Source organism: Pleurodeles waltl, chromosome 9 (genome assembly GCF_031143425.1).
Source record: "Pleurodeles waltl isolate 20211129_DDA chromosome 9, aPleWal1.hap1.20221129, whole genome shotgun sequence".
Taxonomy (NCBI): domain Eukaryota; kingdom Metazoa; phylum Chordata; class Amphibia; order Caudata; family Salamandridae; genus Pleurodeles; species Pleurodeles waltl.
The window spans coordinates 240286789-240310610 of NC_090448.1; the positions used below are offsets into that span (position 1 = coordinate 240286789).

The 23822-nt window shown below is 43.5% G+C and overlaps 1 protein-coding gene across 1 annotated transcript in view; it reads right to left on the reverse strand.

The window, feature by feature from the left end:
* The window catches only part of LOC138259127 (haloacid dehalogenase-like hydrolase domain-containing 5), a 96477-nt gene that overhangs the window by 62193 nt on the left and 10462 nt on the right, over window positions 1-23822 (reverse strand). The window contains exon 2 of the mRNA XM_069206636.1: window positions 14671-14880. Within this exon, the coding sequence (XP_069062737.1) occupies window positions 14671-14880 (210 nt within the window). The remainder of the gene's footprint in view (window positions 1-14670; window positions 14881-23822) is intronic.

A 23822-nucleotide genomic window follows, 5' to 3' on the forward strand; every position in this document is an offset into this window, starting at 1 on the left:
TCAGACTGTTTCTGCAGGACCCCCTAAAAGCCGGGAGGAACTCCAGTACCCAACCCGATGCCAGAAGACACCCCTGCACCCGCACCCTACAGCCTGAGGAGTGGACGGATGGTGTCCCCACATGCCAAAGGGCCTCAAGGATCGAGGCTCCCACCCCCGTAGGTTCCCCTGGACTGTCCTTCCAGTCCATCCCGCCAGCAACTTTGTAACCAAACCGATCCCCATAGACTTTAATGGGACACTCAACGTTGTAACAGACCTCTGCAACTGGACGCACCAGAGCTCCCGGAGGTGACCTGTTGGTGTGGCCTTGACCCTTGTTTCATACTCACCTTAAGTCCAGGAGATTGGCCCCTTAAGTCATTGTATTCTACCTGGTTTGCCATCTTTGTTTCCCCCCCCATAGAGCTGCATTGCAGCATCCTGAAAAAATGCACCATCTACTTTTAAAAACTCTACAAAAATTCATAACTTGAAAATACTCATGTGACTCAGGTGATCAAAGTTTATATAAAAGAATGAGTTATTTTTAGAAATTGGTGTCAGATTTCTATATTGAGAGTGTGTGTCACTTACTGCATGAGTGTGTGCCTTACATGCTTAGCACTACCCTCTGCTATGTCTAACTGCTGACCACACTACTCATAATGAGCATTTGGCATGACATTTCTGCCTCTATGATACATCTGGGGATTGCTTGAACTGATACACTATTAGGGAGCACAATACATTAGGCATGAAAAACTAATAGACTCATAAATAGTGATAACACTGATAGTAAAACATGATTTAAAAAAAAATCGGATATGATCAGCACGTATTGCTTAAGAATAAAGGAGAGCCATTAGCAGCACTTTAAAAGGACAACTGATTTTACCATATAAAATGCACTTTAAAGCAATATGCAAGCACCATTGGCAAATTTAAAAATCCGAAGTTAAAAGCTGACTGCAGGCGCGAGTAAGGTGCATTTTTAAAAAGGAACCAACTGCCTTTTTATGTATGAGGACCTTCTAGCTGTTGTAGGAAATTCAAGGCCACTCTACACTTGTAGTGACAAAGGAAAGGGAGTAAAAACCATTTAATAGGAAAAAGATAGTACTTACAAAAAAAAAAAGACAACGTGCAGGAATGTCTGAGGGGACGACTCATCATATGGGACAATACGTATATCTGAGGGGGGGGGGGGGAACTGGCTTTGTGGGAAGCACAGGAGCCATCTCATAGAACCTACTCTTAAACCGGTCCATAGCATCCGTCCCCATGTGGTCTGTACAACAGATGGGTAAGAAGCCGCCTCCTTAGTAGTTTGGAGGAGGCAATATTCTCTAACAGCAGGTTCATTACTTCCCAGCCCTCCCTCTGGCCCAGTCTATGTGCTAAAAAGCAATCCTTGACCCACCCTTTGTCCCTCTTTGTGATACTCTCTGGCTTTTATAGATGTACGGACATCCTAGGGCAACAGTTGTTTTCCTGAAGTATTTAAACCAGGGAATATTGGGGCCGTGTGAGCAGGGAGGCAACTAAGATAATAGCGTGATTTACACCAGCCTCTTTATTTACCCAGATTGAGCACCACAGCAACAGCGGGGAAAGGTTTAGTAAGCCTTCCATATATTCCAGACCTAGCCCTACAAAGCGAGGGGTTGAAAGGGTGAACCCCAGGACCCACCTACATAATCTATTTTCCTCTGCTTCTAACCTGCTAGTATCCCTGTAGTCCCAGAACCATAGGTCAGGGTAGGGGGCTCCTTCTACAAATCTCAAGAAGTCAAGAATAGATATGATTGTTTTTCTCCCTATTGAGGCAGCTAGTGAGAAAACGGAGCCAACTGCATGCGAAACAAAATTGTATCCTGCTCCCAACAAAAGGAGGCCAGGTACATGCATCAAATATCACCTCCATTTAAGGGACTGAATAACTTTCTCAACTGATCTTCCCCCAATCCACGTAGAGCATGTTTTTTGTATTTTTGGGGCCACCCCATAATGAATGTTTGGGAAATTAGTTTCTAGGTGGAGTTTTATCATAACGGCCACAAAGCTGGAGATTAACATCTGTAAACCATTAGCAGTCCTAACAAGTAGCACGGCACCATCTGCATGAGAGTGCCAGTATGGATTTTTTGTTGACCAGGGGTTAATCTACCCCCACATTCACAAAAACAGACTCTAGATAATTTGTGTATAGCAAAAATAATATTGGTGCAAGAAACAGCCCCGAGGCACACCCTAAACAGAAATGTGAAAGAACTCTCCCCATTGTCCCCAAACCTTACAGACACCATTAGATCCCAATGAAAGTGTCGTACACTATTGACCAGGTCCGACTCCAGGCTCATAAAAGTTCAAATGGCCCTCATTTGAGATCGAATAACAGTCAAAGGTGCTTGTTACGTCCATAAACCCCATCTGTAGAGAACTGCCTTTGGCAAACTTGTATTTGGAAACAAGATGGAGCTTTAGGCACTGTTCAAAAGGTGCCAAGGTCTATCCTAAATCCATATTGTGCTGGGGATATTTCTCTCAGATGTCCACAGGAGCAAACGGTCCATTATAATTCGCCCAATTATTCTAGTAACAGAGTTAAGAAGCGAAACTGGACAGTAGCACTTAGGGTCATGCATATTTCCCTTTTTAAAGACTGGGACAATTATGGACTTACACCAAGAGTGCGGTACACCAGCCTTGCAGGCAGAGTTAATAACATTAGTGAGTGGAGGTGACCAAAACCCTTCGTTTACCTTGAATATGTCTATGCGAACCCCGTCCGGTCCTGGAGCCTTTTTAGAAGGGATTCACAGAAAAGTTAATACTCCGGGGTAACGGGACATCTAGCAATCCTCACTCAGAACTTGGGGTGCTAGATTGGTGAATTAAAGTGCCAATATGAGTACTCACTTTGTCTGGGGAGATTCCTGGGACGAAACCCACACGGACTGCCTTCCAGAATGTCTGGGTATCCTTAGACTGGCAGATAGCTACAAGCTTTTCCCACTTCTTATTCCTAAGATCGGACATCCTTTTCTTAAGGGCTAGGTTGTAAGCTTCTCTAATTGCCTCCTAAACCCTGGGAGATTACTTCAGTACCCAGTGCAACTTAACATTGGCCGACCTGCAGGCTATGTCAAACCATGATTTACTGTGTCTTGATGTACTCTATGTGGGCTTCAACAACATATGCTTAATTCTCAAGGACAAATCTGAAAAGCTGGTTATTGCAGCAGTAGGCACAGACACCCGAGATGAGCATAGGTTCACCTAATCCCTATATTCATTGATAAACTTGCCCATTACAAAATGTATATCTGCGGACTGCCAAACGAACCTGCACCCAGCATCTTTTGTGGTCAGTATCTGCCAACTCCCCATGCGGGTTTTCATGCCCTTTGTAGTAATGGTAATAGAGAGAGCTAAAGGATTATAATCACTATGTACTGTGGGGAAAACCAGCTCATCCAGAATAAGAGGCTGCATTCTCTGGGAGACAAAGACATAATCAATTACTGAACCACATCTCCTCCCCCCCCCCCCCAAAAAAAATGTATGTTGGAGTGATTGAGATTGCAGAAGTGGAGACAGCGCTCTTCAGATCATGGCATATCAAAAAGGCTTGTAGTAGTCTCCCCCTCGGGTCCATAGCTCCTTGGTCCTTACAACTAGATTCATCCAAACCTTGAGCAAAGGTTCAAGGTGAGATAGAAGGCAAAGTCTCCACCATTGCATTAAAGTTGCCAGCCCATATTAGGTTAAATAGCACACGTAATGTACAGGCTTCATAGCTCGATTTTCTGTTACAGAAAATAAACCATGAAAGTTCGGCCAGAAAAGTAATTTTTATAAATATTAACCATTATCATACCAAAATTAGGACCCCGCCTTAGGCCTAAAGCCTGGGTGGATTCCCTTTCTGTCGATATTGGGGATAGTTTGCACCCAATGCCTACTTTAAACCAAGCAGTTAGCCTTCTCTTTGCTCGTCCTGCAATGGAGGGGGTTGCAGGAAGATTAACACAAGTGTACCCATCAAAACAAATACCCCGCGCCTATGTCTTCTGAAAGAAAACAATGTCACAGGGCTTAACCAGGTTAATCCAGTCTTCAATATGTATTTTGGAGGACAAGCCCACTATATTCCAGTGGAAAAACCTCTGTTTAGCATGGTCATGGCCAAAGGGAAGTAATGCCTGGCCTTCCATTCTGATCGCAGGCACAGTTAGGCTGAAGACTAAATCATGGCTGCCCCTTGGAATAGGACCTTGCGTAGTACTGAGCAAGCAAGCTGCCAGCAGAGGGTTTGACAGTAAGGTTGAAGGTCCTAGACTTCCCCAGTTTGTCAGAGGAAGGAGGGTGAGCATTTAGTTTGGGAGTGTACTACCAACATGTGTGGAACTCCTTCTGGCTGATTCCTTAACAGTCACACTCCCACTTGTTTTGTCAGTCATTATCCTCCAGGCCAGAGAGAACCATAAATCTGTGCCCAAACAGGGGATGATCTGTATATTAGGGTCTGCGTTGAGGTGGAATTCCACTGAGCAGGGGAGTAGTAGTGGCCAGATATTTATAAAAGAAACTCAGTGGGAGAACTTGTATTGCTCCCTACTTTGATGTGCCAGTCCTGGCTCGAAACAGACTTTCCTCTACTATCATTTGCCTGGAAGAGTTTAGAATTATACATTCACCATGGAACTGTCGGGGTAGAATCCTATCCCCCCCAGCCCGACGCACAAGGAGGGTTTCTTCCTGGAGGTTACGACATATTACGTTGCTATAGATCCAGTGTTTCACCCTGTTTTTTTTTTAGTTATAGTGTTGCCTCTGTTGTACCCGGTGACAAGCTTGGAGCGTTGGCCAATATGACCATGTACAGCCAGTTGAGGTTGAAAGGCTTGTTGTGCTTATGCCCATGCAGGACTGCTCTTTCCTTGGGCCAGGAATGCATCCCTCTTTTTTTTTTTTTTTTTTTTTTTAAATCAAGTTTAATCAAATGTTCCTCAATGGCAGAAAGGCAATTGTGTAAGGGGCAAAGTGTGAGATCAAGTAGATTAATAAGCCAAACACAAATGCTTTCCCAGGGGGCTGAAGTCTGGATATTGTGCTCAGCTGTGTTTTACTTGCAGATGGAATTTTAGGGATCTAAGACCCTTTTTTATGCTTAGCCACAGGGCCAGACGAGAGCATATCAGGATCAGCACTAGTTAAAGCCTCTCCTCCACATGACCCTTCTCTGTGGGAGGGAAGCAGCATATTTATGGCACCCAACTGGTCTAGCCTCCTGCACTTGGGCACTCTGGGGCACGGGGTCCTGCCCAGAAACACCAGCATCCGAAAGGCTCATGCCATGCTACAGGAGGGAAGCAGCATATTTATGGCGCCCGACTGGCGCTGTGATGAACTTCCGCCTCCTGCACTTGTGGGTTTTTTGGTCTTGCCCCGAAACAGCAGCCCCAGCTACGCTTGTCCTCGGATAAAGTACCCCTGCCATACATTATAAGGATTTTGCAAGTCATTGAGGAGTCTCACAACCACATAGATGAACAAGCTGAAGTAGAGTTCCTTTATAAGGTTATGGAACTCCACAACGTATGCCAGGGGGTACTTTATAACATAGTACATGGTCACACCATCGTCTTTCCCCGCACACCACTGAAAGTCTTGGTGCATAACTCTTTCATGCGAATAAGCAAGCATATCTGCAAACATGCAGAATAAAAATAAAACCTGCAGTGCAGCCAGTCCCAGTGCAGCAGCTCCCTCTTTGTGAAAGCAGTTTCCTCTGTTTCCCTGCCTGCATCTGCAAGCAGCGCTGCTCTGGGGATTACTAGTCCCCTCTCCTCCACCGCCATGTAAAATGTTTGCTGAAACGGGGGCCCCATGGGGGGCCCCTGCACTTGGTGGCGTCAATGTTGTGGGCGGTTTCCCACTGGGCCAGTGGGAGTGATATAATATGTGAGGTCATAAGCAGTGCATTATGGGGGCGCAAGTTATAGTTAGCTCAGTTAACTAACTGCTGAATTTTACTGGTTTTGTAGGTTTAAAGTTTTAACCTAACTATAATGCCCCTATAACCTTTGTTTTTTTCCCAGTGAATTTCAATGTTTTTTAAAAATCTATTTCCTAGCTATAACATCCCTCTAACCCTTGGTTTCTTCAGTGAATTTCTAGTTTTTTTTAAAAAAAACTATTTCCCCAACTATAACGTCCCTATAACCTTTGTTTTTTTCAGTGAATTTCTAGTTTTTTTTTTTTTTTTTTTTTTTAAATCACATAGTAAATTTCATTACTATACGTTAATCCAACCACTGCCGCGCACGGCCTTTGGCTGTGCTTGGCCACAGGCCTGGTCTCCAGAAAGATCCTGAGGCCAAACCCTTATAAACACCCAAACTTGCACCGTGCATGGCCTTCACCCATGCACAGGGGAGGTTGCCCGCAAGACCTGACCTGCAGTCAGACCCTGCAGCCAACTCCCTCTAAGCACTCAACCCCATGCTGTACCAGGCCTTTGGCCGTGCGTAGTGCAAGTTGGCCGAGGCCTCTCTGGGTGTGAGAAGTCGTATCTAGGGTGAGAGTGGCTGTCAGATTGTCTGTCTGGGTGTGAAAGTGCATACATCAGTGTGTGCGCAGGTCTGCGAGTGGGTACATGAGGGAGGGAGTGGGGCTTTGAGTGGGAGCGTGAGTGCCCGAGTGGGAGAAATTGATTGAAGGAGACAAAGAAGGTGAGAAGGAAAGTTTTTTTAGGCTTTAATATCTCATATAGTTAGAATGAGATATTTGTGTTCAATTTAAAATATGGATTTTAAATATATATATATATATATATAAATAATAAAAAAGAATAAAAATATTCTATCTGTGGTAATGAGTCCAGCGTCCAGTTGGACTCAAACCTACAAAAATCAGTGTGAAGGTCTAGCGACTTGACGCTGAGCTAAGGGGGTTGTGTGTGTGTGTTTTTTTAATTAAAGTAATCGGTCCCTCCTTATTCATTTATACATTTTTTTTTTTTTTAACATTTTTCATAATAAAAGCACCTGACACTGCAGGGGAAGCTTTAAGGCTTCTGCTGCAGTGCCATTGCTTAGGACACAAGTTTTAGTTACTTGAGATAACTAACTAACTATAACTTGTGAATTTCTATGGCTTGGTACATTTTAAATGTGAACCTAACTATAATCTCCCTGTAACCTTTTTTTTAAGTGAAAATATATATATCATACACACAAACATGAGAACTCATAACTGACGGGACACTCACTAGCCTTAAAAATCAAATGCATCAAAAATGAACTGTCGAATTAATTCACCAGCAATGCAAACATTTACCTTTTTCAATTTAAAAAGGTAAACAAAACCATAATCGGATTCCTTGATCAATATGTGTCCAACGTAGGAAAAGGAGGCATCCTGGCCAGATCCATACCAAATGACTGGATATCGTGGAAGATAATTGTAAACAAGGCCTTTTTACATAGTCATTGACGTTACTAAAAATCTAGAATGGATCCAGTTCACGTGGACTTAGGTTGGAACTCTGAAAATACATGACATCATGGTACCTGACCTTTTTCTCCCTATCAGCTAGTAGCACACTAAAACCTACATTAAAAGTGGCCCGGCAAATGGACAAAGGAAATCCAATCGATAACGATTTAGGCCATGGTGGTCCACTAGGAAATGAGGAATTATGGGGATGAAGGAGGAGGAACTGAGGAGGGAGAAACGGTAATTTCAAAAACAGATTCTCCTCCTGCTAATGCCTCATTGTGGGAAGGATTTTCACCCAAAGATTGGGGTAGCAAAATCTCCTGGTGAAAGTTAAGAGATATGCAGCAATTCCACCGATCTGTTACCGGCTCCATCAGAATTAGAAGGCCACTCTAATAAAGCCCTAGGTGATCAGGATGTTGCCAAAAACAAAAAGAGCACATCCAGTGCTTCCTAGTTTCTTGGAAGTGATCCTTTTATAGCCATCTCCGGGGTGATTAACGCAGCAGCAAAATCAAAGCAGCGTGGGAGAAAGGAAACTTGGAGACTGCAATTTCAATTGAAAAGGCATGAAGTCTAACAAGCCATCGGGAACATTTGAGACTAAATCTGCATTTTAATGTTGTACCCAGCATCAAACAAGAGGAGCACCCGAGTTTCTAAACTAGCAATTCGAATTAAGAAGTAGATGAGGCATTAAAATACTCTAAAAGAGGAGCACAGTCGAAAAACGGTCAGCAAAATGAGGGCCCCAGTAGTGATGCAGCAGTACAGTAAAAACAAAGCCACACAAATCAAATCACTTTAAACAAGCACTGGAAGAGCCTATAGGCCTGAACAGTAATTAAATATTTTTTCATGCCAAACATGTTATTTTTTCAAGGAACTCCTTCATATACTCCGAAACAATGTGCACCCATTGCCAATGACCGAGGATTCAGGAAAGCCTTCCTTGCTAAATATTGGCAACCAAAAAAATGCATGCATTGTCTAATCCGGGTGTCGGACTGAACTTAGAGACTCTAAAGAGAAAACACCCCTTTGAGCAACTTTTCAAAACGACAGGTCTCATATCATCATGTGGTATACATTTGTTATTTCTGACAACAAGGTTGCCCACTAAACTAAGTTATTGTGCTATGTAATAAGAACATGATTGATGGCCTCCTGCTAAGACTGTGGATGATCAATTAGACATCATTTTTAGACCAGACTGATCGCAATATCTCTCCTGTCTTTTGATATGTTCCAAATGGATTGGTTTGCAGCTTCATGGATTGTTGCCACAATGTCAACTTCTCTGGCATGTTTTCTCACTTAACCCAGTGGCACAGGCAGCTAGGACAGGCAATAGTATTGTTAATCTGCCTGGAACAAATTTAATTCTAAGAGATACTCTTAAAGCATGGAGTATAATTGAGGTATGTGGGAGGTAGGCGACAATCAATGAAGTTGTGAACCAATTCTTTAGAGGTATATCAGTAGAAGGGTGGGTGACTTCTGGAAGGAGAGATGACACATGCAATCTAGTCAGGAAATTCATGTAGGACGGATGCCTGCCTGCTAAAACTCTTAATGGTCAATTAAGTTCTTACTGTCATGCGGTCAAAGAACTGATATTTGGAGGAGAGTAGCAAATTAGTTGGGGCCATTGTCATTGGAAAATCCAATCACTTGTAAAGAACTGAGGCCCATATAGGAAGTAACTATTATTATAGCATCTTACAACCAGGCATCTTCCTGCATTAACATTTCTTCTGCCTATATTCATCATCTTCACTAGCTCACAAGTGGCACACACTTAACATTGACAAGTAAACGTTTTATGCACAGAAACCTACAGAAGCTTTTCCATCGGACAGGGAAATTATACAGGGTAAGAGAAATTTGGGCAGAGGGAAAGGACAAAGAACAAATTAAATATATAGCAATGCTATACCTTTGTAAAGCTTAGAAAGTGCAAATGTCCAATTTCCTTCTCGGGCCTCTGGGGTTGAGTCTAAAGGGTTTCGGACAGAGCTGCATGATGCCACTTCAATGCACTTACAGCTGAGAAGGGGATTTTACAGACCATGGTTTAAAACAGATAGGGGAGTGTTAATAAACTTCTTCAACTTGACATAATCAGTTAACAGAGCACAGGCCTTTCAGGTCCACGCTTAGGAACTCAGTTCCAGAGAGGGCTTTTATGAGGCTGGCCTTGTTGTAATGTTTACCTAAGGAACGTAGACCTCATACCAGGTCCAGTTATCCCTTCTTTGTGAAATGTAGTCAGTGTCTAGAAGCCAGGCTGTCTAGAGGTAGCTGTAGGCAGAGCAGCCAAGCAAGGCTGAACTGGGAGACATGCAAAGCTCTTGCAATACCACTGTAGTCACACAGCACTTACACACATGAAAGACAATACTCAGTGTTACAAAAATAAAGGTACTTTAATTTTAGTCACACAATGTCAAAAATACTTTGTAGGCTATACTCCCTTAGGAGGTAGGTAAATCACACAATATGTACACTAGTAATCAGAAACAGGTAAGTACACAGTAGGAAAACAGTGCAAATAGTGAAAAACACCATAGGTTGCAATAGGCCTAAGGGGAACACAAACCATATACTAAAATAGTTGAATGCGAAAGTCGGTTTCCCACCTAGGCAAGTGTAGGGAGTAGAGGGGCACTGGGAGTGTAAGAAATCACCAAAGGTAAGTAATGTACCCCACCCCAGAGCCCAGGAAAGCAGGAATAAAAACACAGCAAGTTTCCTAAAACACACTAGAAGTCGTGATAGAAGATCATGCAAGAACCAGAAGAGACTGCAAGACACCAATGATGGATTCCTGGACCTGAAGACCTGTGAAAGAAGGGGACCAAGTCCAAGAAGCACTAAAGAGTCCAGGAAGAACAGAGCCCCTGCTAACCCGGATGAAGGTGCAAAAGTGGAACCACCAGTGAGAAGACAAAGTCAGTATTGCACCAAAGAAGACAGATGTGGGTTCCTGGTTGGTGCAGAAGATGTCCCACACCGAATGGATGAATGAATGCAGTCTGGTTTGCGACGCTGGATTCCGCCAACAAGCCTTGGCGCACACAAAACTCACGGTTAGCCGAAAATGGCGCTGACCAGGAGGGACCTGTTGGCGTTACCCAGGAGGGGGAGACAGAGAGGGCTCTCAGCAACTCAGAGAGCCCTCAGAAGACCAGGCAGCGCGCACAGGAGTCCCACAGCATGGGGACAAAGGAGGTGTAAATCCAGGCCCACGCAGCACGACACAAAGGATTGCCACGCCGCCAGAGAACCACTCAGGAAGCTGTGCGTCGCAAGATGGAGAGCTGGGGGCCTAAGCTGTGCTGTGCATGAAGAACATCTGGGAAGGTCACACACAAACTTTAGCAACTGCAAGTCATGCGGTTCACGGGGGTACTGTCCTGCATAGGGAGGCAAGCCCTTACCTCCACCAAAGCTGGACAGCTGGACAGTGGGACTGCCGGAGTCACTTTAGTCTACCACCAGTGTTGCTGGATCCACACCGGTCATCTGGAAAGGGGGCCCCAGCCACCGGTCGTCACAGCAGAGAGGTGCCTGCTGAAGCAGGGAAGAGACTCCGTCACTCCACGTGAGATTCCTTCAGTTCTTCTGGGTCAGGCTGAAGACGGGCAGCCCTCATAGGATGCACGACTTGGAAACTGTTGCAGTTGGTGCAGGAGCTGGAGCTACAAAGTTGCATAAGTCGTCTTTGCTTCTTTGTTGCAGTTTTGCAGAGTTCCTGGAGCAGACAGCGGTTGATCTGTAGCAGAAGATGAAGTGGAGGATGCAGAGGATTCCTGCTGGAGTCTTGCAATCCAAAGCTAAAGAAACACCCAGAGGAGAGACCCTAAATAGCCCTGAGAAGTGGGGGATTGGTCACCTAACCAGGTAAGCACCTAGAAGGAGGGGTCTCTGATGTCACCTGCTGGCACTGGCCACTCAGATGCTCCCAGGGTGCCCCACCACCTTGGAATCCAAGATGGCAAAACCCAGGTACACTCTTGAGGAGCTCTGGGCACCATCCTGGAGGTGGTGATGGACAGGAGAGTGGTCACTCCCCTTTCCTTTGTCCAGTTTCGCACCAGAGCAGGGACTGGGGGACCCTGAACTGGTGTAGCCTGGATTATGCAAGGAGGGCACCATCGGTGCCCTTCAAAGCATTTCCAGAGGATCTGGAAGGATACCCCTCCCATGCCTGTAACACCTATTTCGAAAGGGAGAGGGTGTTATACCCCTCTCCTAAAGGAAATTCATTGTTCTGCCTTCCTGGGATTGAGCTGCTCAATCCCCAGGAGGGCAGAAGCCTGTCTGTGAGGTGGCAGCAGCTGGGGCTGCAGTGAAAACCTCAGAAGACTGGTATGGCAGAACTGGGGTGCCATGGTGGAGCCCCCAGTGTGCATGGGATTGTGCAACCAATACTGGAATCAGTATTGGGGTACAATTCCCAGTTGTTAGACACCTTACATGGCCATATTCTGAGTTACCATTGTGAAGCTACATATACCTATTGACCTATATGTAGTACACACTTTAAATGGCGTCCCCGCACTCACGAAGTCCGGGAAATTGGGCCTGGACGACGTGAGGGCACCTCTGCTAGTGCAGGGGTGCCCTCACACACAGGTAGTTTGCACCCAGCCTTCAGGGTTGGAAGACCTGACATAGGTGATTTAAGTGACCTGGTGAAGTGAAAATGGCTGTGGAATCATGCATGTACGATTTCACCGAGGCTGCAATGGCAGTCCCGGAGAAGTGTTTGTATGGTCTCCTTATGGGGGGCAAAAGAAATGCTGCAGCCCATAAGGATTCCCTGAAACCCCAACGCCCTGGGTACCTAGGTTCCATATACTAGAGACTTATAAGGGGGTTCCAGTATGCCAATTTGGAGTGAAATATGGAGTCGCTAAACTATAGTGACAAATTTAGAAAGAGAGAGAGCATGAGCACTGGTGTTCTCATTAGCAGGACTCCATTGACAATTTAGAAAACACTGACAAGCAGGCCATAAACCATAAGCACTGGGGTACTGACTAGCAGGATCCCAGTGGCACAGCCAAAAACACACTGACATCAGGCAGAAATTGGGGGTAACATGCCAAAAAGAGGGTACTTTCCTACAGAGCTTTACATCCACTATCTCATTGTATAACAGAACACAAGTTTGTGTTTGCAAAAGGATATGACAGCACAAGAAGGGGGTGGGAACTCTTCCGCTTGAAACTATAGCCTACAATAATTTATGCTATGCTATACAGGTGCATTGTCAGGTTAGCTCTTTCAGGCCCTTCTTAATGTGGTGGTCCTGTGGCCACAGATGGTGCTGGTTAGTCTTTGCATATGCGTGGGGGAATGGTACACTATGTAACAGTTTTTTTTTTATTAGATTTCCTCTTTTTTTAATTAGTAGTTTGATGCTCAATTACCATATCCTTAAGAAAACTGATGAAGAATGACACCTAATAGTTATCACATTGACTAGTACCTGACAACCTGGGAACTATACCATTCTCTGCTTTATGTTACACAACCAACCTACTCACTGAACCATGGGACATAACAGCTTCTTAGGGAGTAGGTCATTCAGCAGTTTGGCACAGTCAATATGTCCCTTAAATTCAAGTTAGCATGACAGCGGCAATCAATAATTCCATCTTTTAACTTGCTTGATGATTGCCTTTGTCCTATGCAAACTAAATTGAGCCTAAGCACTTATGGTAATTTAGGAAATTTATTTAGTGCCAGTAACATATTCTATTAAGTGCACATGTAGCATATATCCCACACCGCAGTGAAACCCACTCTTTATGTAGCAAACCTTTGGTGGTAGAAGGTACTTCACAGTCAAAGCTCACACAACCCTTGGCATTGCAGCCACATAGGTGCTAGAGCGCAGGGCCTAAACAGAGATAATTTCCTCCGTATCCTACATTGATTTCAGACTTGCTAGCCCTGAAATCACTGAAAGAATATTAAAACAAATCAAGTTAATATAGTCCAGGATCAGATTTCAACCAGAGTGAAACCTTTTGGGATTAAGCTAAACTGCAGAGCTCTTTAGCCCTGCATGTACTCATTGTGAAATGTTGGGGGCCCTGTTCCAAATTCCATTGCACCAGCTCCTCATTCAAAAGACTACCTGCAAAACCTGCACGTCTTGTACCTTTAGCAGATGCAAATTTTGTTAGTGTGCATGAGTTTGAACTACCATAGTACCCAAAGGTTTGATGCATGTTTACAGGTGTTCAGAAAATACTGCATTCGCGAAAGATTTGAGTTTCTGTATATGCTCAACCAAGCTTCCAGAAGAAGTACAAAAAATTATCAGAGGAAATTCTATTTAATCTGTGCGCTCTACAACAAACCATAACCTTATTAAACCGCATGTATCCTTTGCCATCCAAATGTTCCGACTCCTACCTCCTCCTTGTCCCAAATCACATCTATGGCTCTGAACAGATTCATGCAGCACCTTACCACCAACACCAAGGGGCGTAATGGAGACAACTGCGGCACGTGAGAGCCCCACGACTCTTTAGGGATCTCCCAACCACTCAGGAGGCCCCGAATAGGCCCATGGCTAATGAATATCTGCGAGATATGGGAGACTCAGGGCCCTTCTTCACCATCTAAACGGGGGAGGGGGCATCATTTTGTGTTATGCCACTGCCAACACTTCTATAGAGCACTCATCTAACCAATCTATCTTTGTAAGTCAATTATTCGCCAACCCATCCAGCAATGCAGCAGCCCTCTAACCTATACTGTACAGCCCACTAGCCTTTCTGCTCCATCGCACACTAGATACACCAGCAGTCACCCAGCCTGTCCAAGGTCAACCTGCCGCACACACGCTACCAGACAACTTCCCTCGTTTTATAGCCACAGACCCAATCCACCTTCTCTCCCCAACAAAACCCCATACGTTATTGCAAAACAGTCACTCTAGCTACGTGGTATTCTTACCCCCCTAGCTTCACAGTAGTGAAACTGAAAACAAAACTATACAGAGAAAGAAAAAACACGGAAACCCAAGACCACAAAAGGCCGTGTTTGCAAATATGTACTAAACCAACACACAAAAAACACAAACCTGGCACCGCCTTAAACACTAGACGCTGAATGTTTTACAGTATAGAAGTCTTTAAACAAGCAGAGATTACTCACCGGCACTCCCAGAATATGAGAGAGCTGATCTGCTTTTGACTGGCGGAGACAGTTACCAGCATTGGTCACAAATACTACAGGGACCAGAAAGTGTCCCTGGGGATTCACTAGCTTCTGAAAGGCCTTCCGTGCTGCTGGGATAGGAGTTTTGCCACGAACTAGCACGCCATCAATGTCGAACAAGAGGCCGAAGGAGGGCTCCGCACTTGGCTACAGGAGGGAAGAAAGAAAAATAGGAATTTTTAAAACTGCGTTGCAAATAAATAGAAATAACTCAAATAATGCAGTTCATTGCAGAATTCACCTGCCCAGCACTTATTTCCCGTAGAACAGTGCAACAAACCAGAATGTTATGACCTGTATCTGCAACTATTACGACAACACAACTACAATACACTTCTTCCACTGCAAGTGGCACCACCTGTCAGGTTGTTCCAGGACTACTAGAACTAGTCAAATAGTTTATGGAAAATATAAATAAAAAAAGGGGGGGGTTGGCGAGGGGTGTTTGAGGCATTGGAGTATCTCAGAAAACATGGAAACCTCAGCTGCAAAGTAGACTGGTTGTTATTATAAAAGAAGTTAGGTCTGAACCGTTTTGTAGATAGTGAGGCTATGGTTTAATTTGAACCAGACTAACACACCTTCTTCACAAACATGTTAGTGTCATCAAGTGTTAAACAAAAAAACAAAAAAAGGGGGAACAAAGGAACAAGGCCCGTCAACCCAGGTGCAACTATTCGAAATACAGTGCTAACAATGGCTCTTTTGTTGCACACTTGGAAATGCAAGACATTAAAAAAATGATATCAGGGTAACCCACTGGCTGCATAACTGCTCGGTAGAGTTACTGAGGAAGTGTATTTATTTTTAATTTTAGGCTTAAATTTCCACTGCCACAAGTGCCTTCATGTGCCGTCTATAAAGTATTTGCTACGAGTAGAGGCACCGTTGTTAACCTATGAAGCGCACTGAAAAAAAATGTAATCACAACTTTTTAACAGAGTACAACGGAGCTCAGCAAATGCTTCTGAGCGAGGACAGAACATTGCATAAAAAGAACCAGCGGGTTCGCTCAGTAGGGCTTTTGCAGAGTGGATGAAACAGATATTCTTTGTAAATGATGTATGAAAAATGCGGGTACAAATGGCGCTCGAGTGCTTTGCTGATTGTACAATTACTGAATGATAAGAGTTTTGCCGTATAAATCGCCTGCGTCCCAACACCCCCCCACCCCACCTCCACCCCCACCCAATATGAAAACTAAAGACTGGTTTTATTCAAAAGGATCAGCTGCAACCAAAAACGGGTTAATAGATGGGTCTGGGTGAATACGTTTGTTTCGTCAGACTGGAACTTTCAATGCAATTCAGGTTTCTAAGATGGGGATATGCTGGAAGGAGGATGGGATGATGTGGTCACATCACAGCTACTGCGGGCAGCTGGATTACACTCCTCTATTTCACAGTGTCCGGACAGCGAATGGGCAACTGTTGGTTAAAATTGTTTAAGCCCTCCCTTCATGAAATAAAACTTCATTGGGATTGTGTCAATTTTCAATGTTTTCTGTGTTGACAACAATTAAGTGAACAGTGTACGGTACTGATATCCATGAACCATGGTTCATCAGTTTACTGGTTACCATATTTATTGTGATCGGTTTGATTTTTTTACCGTAGGACCTCAGTTTTTACCGTATAGTTTTACAATATTAAAAAGAGTCGTGTTTTATAGCTCTTCAATGGGTGGACTTTCACATTTGTATTGCAGCTGTGACAATCGAGTTTTACTGTATCCAGAATCCCTAGGGCTGATCGTAGACTACTGGCCAGGCCCACCCGCATAGTCAAGGACACACACTTTCCTTCACACATGTGCACAATGCTCTGATCAGTGTGGAAAGCAGCATAGGCTTAGCTTGGCTGTCCCTCAACTATCTGGGACAAGTCAGACACTTGATGTGAATGGGTATAGCACCTACAATCAAATGGTTAGGTAAAAAGTGCGATTGCTGAAGCAACTAGATAAAGTTTCCATATAAACTAAAAACTTTGGTTTAGGATAAAAATTCATCCGATGTTGGATTGTAGGTAGGAGTCTTCCCTAACATTGCTCATACTCTTTTTAAGGAACCAAGGGCCAGATGTAGCAAAGGTTTTTACCCATTCTGTTTCTATGGGAAAAAGTGTTCGTACATATGGCCCCAAACTCCTACATTTCATCAAAACTACCGTGACGCTTAATACAATGACTGTCACATATCACCCTGTCCCCTTCATACATTTGTTCCTGAAATTAGTTAAACAAATGTGATCAACTCTACTGCTTTGTTTTCTACTGCACTGTTGTACTAAATATGCGTCTCTACTACTTTTGTAAAGCACTTCATTGCCAGTCAGATGAGCTCTGTGTTAAGTAAATAGATAAACATTTCTTGAATTATTAACATGACGAGGAACCATCCTTCTTAATAAATGCGTCAGCGTTATTACGCCTTTCCATCAAAGCAACATAATGGTAAAAGAGTAAGCTTGGATCAACAGTGTTGTACAATTAGAGTAATTAATCCACATAATAATTCAAATTCTACAAAAATGTTCTGTAATGTAAGAACTATAGGTAAATTCCATAGATTCTTTTCTGACTGCACATTTAGCAAGTCATTAAGTAACGGATGGCATCTAGTGAAACTACCACTCAAATAGATGTGTTCCGTCCTTCGGTGTGAATTTTTCAAAATGGCAAGGTTAGCAGAAGTGGCATCACTGGGGATCGAAGAGGGTGTGATGTCACATTAGTGACCCAATGTTCTACCCTCAGTACCCCATCAGCCCTCTGTTTGATGGAGGGCAAGAGAATGAGCAGGAACAGCACATTAACTGATCGCAAAGTCGTAATTACTTTGTTTCCTTCATTACCTCCTTGACCATGGCAACCAGGTGCCACAAGAGCAGTGGTACCCAACGACCGCCAGGGGGCGCATGTATTAACCCTGGTCATCTCCAATTGGCTACCTCCAGCTATCTAACGGACGCCCACTTGCACAGAATAGACTTCTAAGTTAGGGAATCTATACACATAACAGCGAAACGGAAAACCTCCAGGGGTCTCCACAAATTTACAGCTCAAGAAAGATGCATGTTTGAGATGATAGGAGAAGGAAGCCAGTAAAGAGTAGGTTTCGCTATGTCAAACAGCGTGCAACAATCTGATGAGGCAGGTAGGACGGTACAGTAGACTCTGTCCGCACGCAATCATCAGCCACTCCGCAGTGCCTTCCAGAAAAAAAACAATTTGTGTAACAGTTGTGGATTTGCATGGGAAGTTTTATATATCAATGTACTATGCAAAGTACTTTCAGGCGTGTAGTCCAATTCTCGCATAATTAATTGGAAAGAAGGAATGTTCCCAATCCCCACCACCAACTTCTTGTTTGCTAATCTGCTGCTTGCTCGGAATGTAGGGCAAAGTGAGGGAGAGGGGAGATGGAGAGGGAAGAGACACTGAGGGAAGGCACTGTCCAGCTGGCACACTGTAGGCTCTGCAGTGTTAACAATCGATTGGCATGGGTAAGTCAGTCGTGCCAAGGGTAAGTGCCCCCCAGGCAGCAATTCTGTCAGACAGCATATGAGAATTTGTATTTACTAGACATCAGATAGTTTGTTAACTAGAGCTCACACAATGTGCACCTATTCATTAGGTCACCTGAAATTAACCGCCCCTCCCTAAATCTGAGCTGCCACTGTAAAATCCCACAGAGTTAGATTTTGAATTCCAGCTTATCCTCCCTCCCCTTCTCCTCCACCCCAAATAGGTTGGTGGCCTCCTGAAAAGCAGCCGCACCTTTCAATGCTATGGCCATCAGTGCCACCTGAGTGCCATCCAAACAACATACTTTCATAGGGGGCCAGTCTTGGGGTTCATTAGCCATAATGAACTTTCCACTTTACCACACATACCTCAGCTATCCCTCCCAAGTTGGCCTGTTCCTAGAATGACAATCGGGCTCCTTGCCACGACTTCATACTAAAAACGCATACAGACTATTATTTAACTAGGAGTAGGGGTAAACTGCAGTTCTAAAGTCTTGTAATTCTTCAGGGAAAATCCCAGTCCTGAAGCAGGAATTTGGCATATTCGCAGATCAACAGTGCAGTCTCACTTCTTTAAAGAAGTCAGCGCCTAAGACTTGCAAGTTCAGCCTTGTACTGCCCGCCAACAGTTGGCGTGGCATAGGTTTTTATTTAACTGCCCTGATTTTTAACACCACCTTCGACTCAAGACGTCAATGGACCATAATCATGGGGGTAGCAAAATTGATAACATACAATTTGCACCAGAATCCTCAAAAGACATCCAGGATTGACCTCTTGGCCCGACTCCAGGCCCATCAGCATATCTGCTGCAGGAAAGGCATAAATGGAAAACGTAGAAAGAAGGCATGTTTCTTTGAGACAAATCTTTATTTTCTATTGATGACACAGCCTTCTTGACCCACAAAATTAAGAGTAGCAAAGGCAGTGTCAACTGGGAAGACAAAGGCAGCAGGTGCTACCTTTAGTTAATACCCACCCCCTGCACTTGTTCAGTTTCACAGGGACACAGACGCCCAATGAAGACCTCTTCTACACACAAGGTTCTATTTACTGCGATGACTCTTCTCATGACCTATAGCCGTGCAGGTGTACAAAAACGATCAAACACGGCGGCTATGGGAGGACTTAAAGATCGCCTTTATCAACCACCAAGAGACTAATATGTTAAAAGGACTAGAACAGATATGAGTGCATCCTTCCACTATAGGCCTACAGTGTTTTAGACAGCCATTTCTTACATGGTTTACCAAACCGACAACTGCTATCCGTTAATAGATTCGTTTCTTGACATCAATACCCCAATTGTCATATTAATGGCTCAAAAAGGATCATGCAGGCACCCCGAAAAATGGTGCACAAGATTCGGTATGACGGTATGAACGTAGGCTATTTTCTTCATGGCCTTAGCATGGAGTCTGGGGCTACAGAATACATGTCACTGACAAAGAAGGCATTGCTGCTCATTAACGAGGAGAATGGAACATTTCACTTCGTCAAAGAAGGTGTGCAGGTAGAGTGGCAAAGAGGTTGGGTGGAGCCTGCGAAATGCAATACCAAGAATACCGGAAAAACAGAGTGGAACTCCGAGATGGGTCACAACACCTTGATAGATCCCAATTGCAAATGTAGGGCACTGGCAAATGTCAGTATCTGGGAAAATTGACAGCCAACTATTAAGGATGTGACAACGTAAAACTGAGATGGTGGGGGGGAAATTAGGTTATAGCTTTCCCTGTTAACACATTAACCCATGGTCTGAGATAATGTGGAGTGGTTTGTCACTAGGGAATAAACTATGAACTGGAGGGAGGAAAAGATAACTACATAGTGATCAGACCAAATCAGTAGCAGGCAAGTGTAGTTGTACTTTTTTCGGGAGAAGCAAATAGTAAATCAAGAGCCTGGCCTTTAGTGTGAGTAGGACTGGACACATACTGGGACAAGTCAACGCTGAGAAAGTCTTCAAGTAGTGATAAAATGTCAAGGTCACTTGGTGAGTCAACATCGATGTTGACATCATGAAGAAAAGTGCATTCGAGGTCAGGGAATGGGTTAGTAAGCTTAAGTAAAGCAGAAATGAAATTTGATTTTTTACAGGAGGCGGACTGAAAAGTAGAAATGGATAAGCATACAATTTCAAGTTCAGAAAAGATAACCTCAAGAAGTTGAACATTCAGAGTGTTTGTTAATCCTCACCCTTCTTATGCAGGCAGTTCCTGCAGACCATATTGTATTCCAGGGGTAAGGCATGGTGAATATCGGGGATCCAGCCAAGATTCCATGATAAAAGTAACAACAACATGATTTTGCAAGAGATCTGGGACTGATTAAAGCACTTTGTTGATTGTCGAGATGAGTGATCTTGTAAGTGAGACAGGAAATGATGAGTAAAGTAGTGGTGAGGGCAGGAGTAGGCTTCACTCATGTTGCATGGGATTTAGACAGGTCATGCAGGAGAAGGGTATAGTTTCCTGGGTGGATAGTGGCCGATTTAAGAGCTAGGAATTGTGCTTCACTGTAAAAGATTTAAAAAGTGGAGGAGTGGGGCCTACAGATAGGCGCTTACAGTGCACAATATGTTGCACTTGGTCACCCCTCCTTGTATTGCCTCCTTTTCTCTGAAGCCCATTGAACTCATAAGTATCGGAGAATACTTTTCCTCTATTGAGAGGTCTGAACCACTAGAGGACAGAGAATTCTCTCTCAACCCTGCATTCACTTTTCTAAGCACTTATATATGGTTAGACCTGTTGTTCAAAGTGCCACTCTAGAAAGATTCTGCCAACCACCCCCAGGCACCCTTACAGAATGACCTCCGATTCCTTGAGTATGCACTGGCTCACAGAACTTGGAGAAACCCTTTCTCACCAACCCAGGAATCCCAAGAAGTACCAAATCCTATATTTAACACGATTTCTTGATAACATCTCGCTTTCAATTCCCAACTGTTGACCTTGTTTATATGATCCCACTGCCCTCCTTCATAAAGGTTTGACAACTTCTTATGAGGCCATCCAGGCAGGACATAAATCTGATAAAGCTTTCCTACCTCGCATCATTTCAAAAGGTGAAACTCCAGTCACAATATGCAGGGTGGAACTCTGACCAGATTAAATCTCGACTACTTTCATGACACCCACTATGCCCCTGCGTATTCGCTGAACGTTCACAACTAAAACCATGTTGGCATGCTCAATTTTGCCATTATTCAGGCGATGATAGAGAACTGGTCTTATATGCACAATCCTGCATTTTTAAGAAAAACTTCATGTTGTTCACAACAAACTGCACCTTATTGTCCTACAAAATTCACAACTATTGTGTACCAAAATCTGAGTAGAATCTGATGCCTTTTCATGAAGCACTTCAGTAACCAAACACTTATTGCTGGTGCAACATTATACACACTACCACGCCAACCCTTCTACTTCGCCTTCAACAGAGCAACCCAAACTCACTTCTCATTCATTTTTTTGTGAATAACAGCATGGTAGCATTAGCAATTTCTAAATTTTTCCTCCTGATAAGTTTGAGAAATCAATTTGACTCCACAAACCAACACATGATCTTAAGAGACGATTCATCACCTATTTTGGAGTCAGTTTGCAACTGTATCCAGCCAAAATTTATTTTCTTTCACCAGACAACCAAGGATACATTCAAATATATATATATATTTTGTAAACGTATCATCTTCATCCACCTTACCACTACCGCGCACCTTTGTTTCTGCATACCATTGAACTGCCCATACTAGTATTAGGGCACTCTTCCACTTCATTTTCCCAGTCATATTCATAACTCTTTGACTTCTAAGGGTAATCTTGGTGACCATAAGCGCCATCATCAACTATACAGCTTATCCATCCTTCCACAAAGGTTGCATAGCATATGCACTCAAAACGTCTATTTTGATTAGATCACAACAGGGTGTTATGGGTCACATCAACTATAAACTGCTTCTTTTTTCAGCAATACCCTAAAATGTTCTTTTGTTTCTTTATTCATAAATTTAAAATAAAATAAGCATGTGGCAAGAAAAGAAAGCACCTGTTCCTTATTCTCAGGTGATTATGTCTTAAGAAGTCTTTCTACTAAGCTTTGTTTTTAAACCTTCTCAAGTTCGAACATGATCCAAATACTCAATTTCTCTTATTTTAATGACACCGTTGTCAGTTCTTAATGTGATGACTTTCTCCTCTGTCACCATTAAAACAATTTAAATTGTTTTTCATGCTTACTTTAAGTACTAGAAAATATTACTATGTCATTCTGGAATTCAGCCACTGACGAAGTGTTCACTAACATTTGACATTATTCACTGGAAAGCGATCATTACAGACAATTGGCTAAAAACAATCTGCAGAATTTTCCACCCGATAAGCTACCCCTCACCAAGTTCTATTTCTGAAACCAACTTCCTAGTCCATCCTGGTTATCAAATCCTCAATCGAGGGGAACTTCTCAACCCAACTTGCAACCTTCAGACTTCCAAGGTCTACACACAGACAATTGACTAGATTTCTTGGGTACCAGTACTATGGGTAAAAAAAACAAATGTTGCGTCAACAGGTTCTGTTATCACCTGTGATCACATATCTCAGAAATTCTTAGATAAATAATGTCTAACACTACATGAGACATCACATGTCATATAGTTTGTTGGTACCCATCTTAGTTTAATCTTTATGGCAGTAGTAAACCTCTTAGTCTTGCCTAATTTTTCTAGGATCACTGAACCAAGCCTTTTCCAATTATCCATTTGATGGACATCAATAGTTGCCACTTGCAGCTTTTGTTTGGAGAATTCAAGAGCTGAGCCTGCTCTGATGTGAAGTTGGAGGTCAGTTCACATTTTAGGAGTGATGTAACTAATGCTCATCCTCTTAATATTGTTCTGTTTAAGCATGGTATAGCTGTGAGTAGGAGACTTGGGGAAAAGAATTGTCTGGGAGGGTTAATTGAAGGAGGTGAGACTGGTCAGGTAGGTGGGGGCAAAGTTATGTAGTGCCTTGAATGGATGTGTGAGGAGTTTGCAATGAGCATATTTATGTTTTAGGAGCTAGCTGTGCTCCTGGAGGTGTGGTGTGATGAAAGCTCTGTGTGAAAGGCTAAGGATGAGCCTGGCTGCCAAGTTCTGGATGGTTTGCAGTCTTCTGATGAGTTGCTTGGTGATCCACAGCACAAAGTGTGTTCCTGTACTCCAAGTTGCTGCTGACTACGGCATGAGTGAAGTTTTTTCCTGGTATTGCTTGGGAGCCAGGGAAGCAGGAAGCAGTGACAGGACTGAGTTGTGCTGTCATGCCCAATTTGCGGTTGATGATTCAGACGTTTCTAGCATGGGTGCATGCTGAAGGTTTAGGTTTGGCCAGCAATCAGTTGGAGTCCCATGACAATGTGCTCTTGCAGAAGACCACTACTTCTGCCTTGTTGGTGTTGAGCTTAAAACAGTTGGCTTTCTTTCAGTTAGTAAATTTGGTCATTCAGGCTGTGAACAAAGTGGCTGATTTAGATTTTGGCAGAGGGGAATATTGTGTTACAAACGTGCTGCATATC